This window comes from Gavialis gangeticus, unplaced genomic scaffold (assembly GCF_001723915.1).
Source record: "Gavialis gangeticus isolate Ggan-Ray unplaced genomic scaffold, GavGan_comp1, whole genome shotgun sequence".
NCBI classification, from domain to species: domain Eukaryota; kingdom Metazoa; phylum Chordata; order Crocodylia; family Gavialidae; genus Gavialis; species Gavialis gangeticus.
The window spans coordinates 56,471,760-56,479,295 of record NW_017728993.1 but is presented as its reverse complement, the minus strand read 5'-3'; the positions used below and the strand labels follow the sequence as shown (position 1 = coordinate 56,479,295).

The following is a 7,536-nucleotide window of genomic DNA, read 5'->3' as shown; positions in this document are numbered from 1 at the left end:
GTGTGGGGCTATGGGTAGGCCCAGAGTAGTTGTTGGGATGCATTAGGAAGAATGGTGCCTTTTTTTGCTGGTGCTGTGGGCTAGAGGTACTACATGGGCTCTGTCTGCCCCATGCTGACTTGTGGCTCTGGCCCCATCCCAGCGCCATGCGCTGCGAGGCCAGGCCACCATATTGCAGCCCTGATGCAGGTGGCCTGGCCTGGCCTGGCCTGGCCTGGCCTGGCCCTACCCTAACCAGGGACAGGGATGCAAGGCTGGGGCTGGCTGTGTCCACTGGGCCCAGGGGTGCATGGCCAGGATGCAGGTGCTGGAACGGGTCCAAAGCTGTGAATCAGACAGAGCCTGCGCAGCATCCCACCTGCAGCCCCAGCTCTGGTGAGAAAAGCACTGTGCTCCTGACAGGTGCTCTAGCTCTGTGCACTGTCGCATACTGCCCCAACTCATGTACATGTGTACGCAGGCCCCTCCCCCTTTTCCTCCCCCTCCCCCCAATAATTATAGTCACTCTGGTCATACTAGCCCAGATAAAGCACCATGCAAACAGATATGCTGTTTCTAGTACTAGAATTATCTTGAGTACACCTGCACGCTACTTCATTGTACTTCCTTGACAAGAGTCAAATCCTTAAGAAGTAGGAAGGGCAGGAAATTCTAGTCTCTGTTGAATAGTCCTAAAGATGCACAGACCCGTGTTCCTTCCATCCTGGTCCTAAAAAGTCAAGGACGACTAAGTTCACAAGGTATTTCAAAGGAAAAGGAAATTTTGTCTGAAGGGGTCATGGAGAAAGTATGTAGTCATACGCTTTAAAATAAAAAGAAGGCAAATCAAGGCCCAGGCAAAGGAAGAAAAGGATTTAATTTTAAAGAAATTGCAGGTCTGAAGCCAAGAGATCAGCATACCATTTTATTTCTTTTGCATCAGCTGCAGAACAGTTCTTAAGCTGAGATTTGTGCAACAGAGGCAAGAACTGCTAGGTGAGATGTAACGGAAGAGATTTTTCTCAGTCGACAACAGTATAATTGCATAGTCTTTATTTTGGCAAGATTTATGTTAAGACATTCCTATCTGTTTTCTGTCACCTTGCATCTTTATTTAAGATATACTTTCCCACGAGCCAGCTACCTGTTGCACTACTTTAATACACCTAGATCTCTTGTACGAAGTATTGTGTTCTGTCCAAATAGATATGCTGCCATGCCACACTCACCCATGACCCTTTTTTGCATTAACTGCTGGTCTGAATTCCTTTCGGATTTTTTTTGCAAACTTGCTGAACTTGAACTTTAAGCTTCATTCAGAAAGACTAAAGAATTGGTTTTAAGGAAAAGCATTTTTATATAAAAATGTTTTTCTCAGGCTACTGAATAAACTAATAATTTGTAAATTGAGATCAAGACTAAAAATGTACCCCAATAGTATCTGAAACAAATCTGGAGAATTTGGTTCTACTGGTTAGCAAGATATCTTTGTGGGACTTTTTAGGAAAGTTCCTGTGTTTTAAATAAGGATTTGTGTGTTCAGTGTATTGGGTTATTAAATTAAAATCATCACTGTGTATGTGCTGCATTGCAATTGGGAGGTTCTTAAATCTTGAAATAAGTAGTAATAAACTGACTGGCTCCATTGAGAAAAATCCTATGATGATAGCTAATACCTATAGTAGAGTTAAGTCTCAGATGTTCATAATGCTCCTATTTGTTTGACATTTTTTATTCTTGTTTTATGTTCAATAGACCATTCAACACCAGCCAGCCAGTCCCCTCACTCCTCCAACCCTAGCAGCTTGCCAAGCTCCCCTCCAACTCATAATCACAACTCTGTTCCTTTCTCCAACTTTGGACCTATTGGGACTCCAGACAACAGGGACAGAAGGATTGCAGACCGTTGGAAAACAGATAAGCCAGGCAGGTGTTGGGTTTCAGTGTTGAGACAGAGCCAGCTGTCGCACTCAAGTTGGAGTTTGATGCTTTGCAGTGTGTTTTTTGTGATTGGTCATTTTTAACTTGTCCTCTATTTTCATTTTAGCAATGGGAGGATTTGGCCTGGACTATCTCCCGGCAACATCTTCCTCTTCAGAAAGCAGCTGGCATCAGACCAGCACTCCTAGTGGCACCTGGGCTGCCCAGGGTCCCTCCATGGAGGATTCCTCCGCTGTGCTCATGGAGAGCCTCAAGGTATATTGAACTTTGCAGAGGACAGAACAGATATTTGTTATGCACCTGTTTCCAGCCAATCTGTGAAGTTGGGAGATCTGGTCATGGGACATAAGGCAAAGTACAGATTGACTTTTATTAGTAGATGTTTAGGATTGTGAATCCAAAAAAGATGACATAGCCTGTAGGGAAATACATATTGCCTGAGCCAGGGACTAACAGAGGGATGGGGGTGAGGAGGGGAACGCAACTAGGTTACAGGAGATGCAATGTTAGCCAACTAAGCCTGGGGGAGGGGGGAATGGTAGGAAGGGGATTTGTGACGCTCAGAGAGAAAGAAAATAGATGCGCGCAAACCCGTTGCAATGGTGGAAGAAGAGGTTCGAAGAAAAGTGTCTCAGTTCATATAGAGTCATCACGGGAGTCCTCTTCGGGTGGAGCGGGATCGTCCATTGCTGAAGAATCCTCTCAAAAGTGAAGGTCCATCTGGTGCACAGTGGGGGTTCAGGCGGTCCTCTCTGGGCATATTCCAAATACCAGAGAGCTAAATTAATACCAGGAGCTGTGGGTTTCCTGCACCAAGATCCATTTAGGTAGACAGTGAACCAGACATGAGACAACTATGGTTTCAACTAGCTTTGTGAAAATCTCTTCTCAGTGTAGATCAGGGATGGGCAAAATGCGGCCCATGGGCCAGATGCAGCCCACCAGGTCATTCTATCCTGCCTGTGGGGCCCCTAAAAAATTCAGAAAATTAATATTTATCTGCCCCTGGCTGCCTGTCATGTGGCCCTCAATGGCTTGCCAAAACTCAGTAAGTGGCCCTCTGCTCCAAATAATTTCCCGCCTCTGTTGTAGACTGTTATGTGGAAAAGGTGTAGGTTGACTGAATATTGGTGTCTCTAAAATTTAGGCTACGGATTATTTCTGTTGCATGTTCAACATGGGAAGAGAGAGGGTTATTGAAGGAAGAGTTTTGGTTTTTTTTTACTTACCAGTGTGCTTTGTTAATGATCTGGATCTCAGATATTAGAGTGAAGAGCATGGTATAAATATTCTGGTTGGAGAATGTATAGAAGTCCTTCCTCTCCACCCAAGCACCAACTAAATGGGTGTTACTGCTACCCTTTCATTTATTTTTATTTTTTTAGTCTATCTGGTCCAGCTCCATGATGCATCCTGGACCTTCAGCCCTGGAGCAGCTGCTAATGCAGCAGAAGCAGAAGCAGCAACGTGGACAAGGCACCATGAATCCACCGCACTGAGAATAAGGTGGTGACCCTTGCAAACGACGGCTCCATAAACCATGGCATGTTGGGTTTGCAGGACTGGCCCACACAGTCCTGTGCAGGTGGCAGCCCTCTCTTCTGTTCCTTGCTGTCAGGAGGGCGTAAGTGCTCCACCAACCCACTGAGTGTGCACAAGTCTGCAGTGCAACAAACAACAACATCAGGAACTCTCCCATTCCCCAGGCTCTCTTGAGGGAGGGAGGAACTGCTGTTTGTCTCACTCAGTAACCTGATATCACCGCCTCTCACCTTCTCCATCGTGCATGTCCCCAGCCACATGGGAAGTAAGAGCTGAGAATGAAGGGCAGATGGGAGAAGCCAATGAGAACTCAATTCTTTTCCTCTTTTGGGGAGATAAACTAGGAATCCATTAATGATTGCTTTGCTGACTGGGAATGTAGTTGAAATTATTCCTAAACATCTTTATTATTATTACTGTCTCAGTAGTAAGATCACACTGAATTCTTCCATACACAGACGTACTTTGTAGTCAGTGTGTAGCAGTGAAAGCCCCAGTTGCTGCTCCAGTCAGAGGTGGGTGGTGACAGAGTGGGGATCTATCTCCTGGGCTGGTTAGGAGTTTCATGAAGGAGAGTCTGGCACTTGACACCACTTCACCTTTCACTCAAAGGCTCTGAGCAGCCCATGTGTGGGTTAGAGACTCCAGCGTGAAATGCCCTTCCTGCTGTAGGTGTTCGAGCTGTAATCGGGGACAACAGTGGGCATCACAGTGCTCTGCTGGACAAGCAAGTAATTGCTCTGGAGTTTTAAATTAATGTTTCTGATTCCTGTACATTTTACAGTAGCATAGTGACCAGCCTTACAAAAAGGGCAGGGTAGTCTGTGCATTCACAGCCTGACTCATTTTAATAGGTAGGTAGATGCTTTCAATGTTTTTTTTTTCTTTCTCTCCCGCCATCCCATCCCCTTCCCTCTTTGCTGGATGCTAGTAGTTTTACTCCTGATGTGCAACATCACATGAACAAGTAACAAGGGGTCCAGCAGGACTGAGTACAAGGACAGTGAGCCTGGGCAGCGTGGAATGTACAGTCCCACAGGCACACATCAGCTCCACAGGCTCCCACACAGCTGCAGCCCCGAACTTCTAGTTCCAGACTGATGTGCAAGCCACCACATATAAGTGGTGTAACCCACATACAGAAGGAAACATCGTGCTGTTCACATATGAACAGGCGCAGAAGGGGAAATAAAACATTTTATTTGTTATTTATTAGGGGGAGGAAGACTGGAAATCTCATGTAGACAAGAGGACGGCATTTCTGTTAGTGTCCCAAGAAAGTTATGGAAACTATCTAAATGTCCGTTTGCTGTGCTAGCAGTAGGGGTTTTTGTGAGATGATTCAGGATCTCTGAGCTGGGAAACAGCTGCAGAGCAAAGCACATGCAGGAGCCTCAGTGACACTGGAGCCTGGGCAGCCCCAAATAACATACAAGAAGGAAAGGTTAAAATTTAATGCCCTTCTATACAGATAAGATGGGTCCCCCCCACAGCTGCACACTAGCAACATTACTGTTCTCAGTTGCATTTCTAAGACACGTTTCCTTATGAAAGTTCTAAAGCGTGAAGCTCCCAGCCCCAGGGGTTATATAAACCAAAACCCTCTGTACTTCTCCAGCCCTCCCAGTTTGTGTATTTGAGCTGTGCACCCAGGCAGCTGCAACATTCCAGTGTTTGAACTGTCACTGACTCTTGCACCCTAGACAAGCTAACCAGGTTCGTCATCTCACTCCCAACAGTGCCAGATCCCAGCCACAGAGTCCCATTTCTGCATGAGAATCTGGTGTTTGGAATGTTTTCTGAATCTTGGCTGGGATTCCCCATCTCACTGTCCGATGTCTGGGGTTGTGAGGGAAGGGGATCCCCAACAGAAACTGGTTTGTGTCGTAAGCTTTTTTGTGTTTTTTGTCTGTCTGTGCAAGACCTGCAGCTGCTGAAATCAGCTTTGCCTTTAATTAAAACAAATTGTCATCCAGGCTTGTGTAGCTTTTATTTCCTGTCTAACTGAACTGCAGTTACTTGCAAGTATGTTTTGTAGCAATCAGAGCAAGATTTGTAATAGGAATTAGAATATTGACCTGGGATTGAAAGGAACCAAGTGCGCCAGATTCCGGCTTGGGCTCAGCATAGGTAGTCAAAAAAAATTGTCTTTGAGTAAGCAGGCATCACGATTTGTATTCCAAACTGAAAAGCATGGATAAGAGTGACTAGCAATGCTTTTATTTGAAAGGCTATGCCTGAATGCCAGAGCCTGAGAACAAATTGAACTTGAAATATTAGGAGTTGATGGGGTGGTTGAGGAGACTTGTACTGAGCTGTTAGTTCCATTTCCCTGATTTATATGTGAGCCAGGGTGTTACTGACAATAATCAGTAGCCTGAAAGATGTTTGGTCACAGTTCAGATGTTTTTGGTGCAGATGTGTGCATATCTGTAGGTGGTGCTCTTTTTGGCAAGAGTTCTCATTTAAGTTTGAAACTGAATTGCCTTCTCATTAATTGGTACATCTTTAAAGCATTGTAGTGGGGAAATACAGGGATGCCAACAAATGTACTGGTTTGGCAGCTTTCAAGTTTCTGTTGCTTCTGGGCATATTTCAGATAGATATCCATCTGCTTGTGGGGGTTGTCCAGAATATACACATTGGACACATCTGCATGAGTGTGCACGTGTGCTTTGTGGCACCTCAAGGCCTTTTGACGCTCTGCAAAATGCACCCTGTGCCCATGATTTGGTTCTCTGTGCTGTATATTTGCAGCGCAGAGCTAAATTTACATACTGGAAAATCCCAGTATCAAAAACCATGCAGATTAAAAAAGCGGTGCAGTCCACATAGCAAAAGCAAAACTAGAGCCTGTCTCCTGTACATTGGATCACTGCTGCTGCAGCCCCAGAAGGCCCTGAGGGCCCCAGGTAAGTCTGCTGGGGTCAGCCCACATGCTGGCCCCAGCCTCCCCTGCCGCACCTGGGGCAATTTGCTTCATGCAAGAGTGTGCATGTAGGGCAGGGGTGGGCAAAATGCAGCCTGCAGGCCAGATGTGGCCCACCAGGCCATTCTATCCAGCCCGCAGGACCCCTAAAAACTTAAGAAAATTAATAGTTATCTGCCCTGGGCTGCCTGTCTTGCAGCCCTTGATGACTTCCCAAAACTCAGTAAGCTGCCCTCCACCCAAAATATTTGCCCACCCCTGATGTAGGGGCATTCCCCTGGGACAGACAGCAATGCAAATATGTGCCACTGCTGTTTTGTCCTCAGGGAAGCAGACATGTATGCTCATCTGGATGTGCCCATTAATACTCAATAGGAAAACTTACCATAATCTCTTAAATATAGAACTTTCTAAACCATAAATGTTTAGCATTGACTTAACAGTAAATTTATCTGTAGTTCCTGTGCTACTGGTGAAAGTCTCCTTTCAAAGAGGCAGACCTCCCAGCTGCTGATCAGTGAAGGCAACATAGTGTGAAAATATAACCAATTTATTAAATGAGGGGCATGATGCAGGATTTTTGAATAATTGGCTTGGCAATAAAGTATAAGATGGCTAATAATATGGCAAAATTCACCCTTCTGCTGCTTAGCTTCCTGAACACCAGTTCCTTTTCCATTCTTCCTGGCAGCACCATAAATAAAGCATTATTGCTCTTGTGAAAGGAGTTTTCCGCATTCTTGCCATAGGCAGAACAGATGGGCTAGGGAATGAAGTTGCACATAAACCACAGAAACTGATTTAAACCCGCAACAGAACAGAAGCTCAGTGTACATAAACCAGTTTCAAAATGGCTAAAGCTGGTTTAAGATGCACCTGGTTGAATGTAGTATCAGATTCAACTGATTTGGGTCAAACCAGTTTGTGAAACTTATGTCCCAGACCCCTTCCTGGATCAAGTTAAATCAGAGGCCACCAGCATCCCATCATGTTTTGCAGCCCTGGGTTGGGCTGTGGTCTGCTCCAGAGAGCAGGACTGGCCCTGCCCCTCTGCTCCGTGGCTGGAGCAGTGAGGGGTGGCTGACAAGGGGGTAGGAGGGGCAAGCCTGGCGGGGGATGCAGCCTAGTCTGGCAGTGGTGGCAGG

The 7,536-nt window shown here is 45.8% G+C and overlaps 1 protein-coding gene across 3 annotated transcripts in view; it reads left to right on the top strand.

The window, feature by feature from the left end:
• Nucleotides 1-5,438, top strand: part of SMG7 (SMG7, nonsense mediated mRNA decay factor) — a 118,964-nt gene extending 113,526 nt beyond the window's left edge. For all 3 annotated transcript variants that reach the window (XM_019501747.1, XM_019501746.1, XM_019501748.1), the window contains 3 exons: nt 1,735-1,905; nt 2,027-2,175; nt 3,306-5,438. In XM_019501747.1, the coding sequence (XP_019357292.1) occupies nt 1,735-1,905; nt 2,027-2,175; nt 3,306-3,419 (434 nt within the window). In that variant the 3' untranslated portion in view covers nt 3,420-5,438. The remainder of the gene's footprint in view (nt 1-1,734; nt 1,906-2,026; nt 2,176-3,305) is intronic.
• Nucleotides 5,439-7,536: the final 2,098 nt, after the last annotated feature.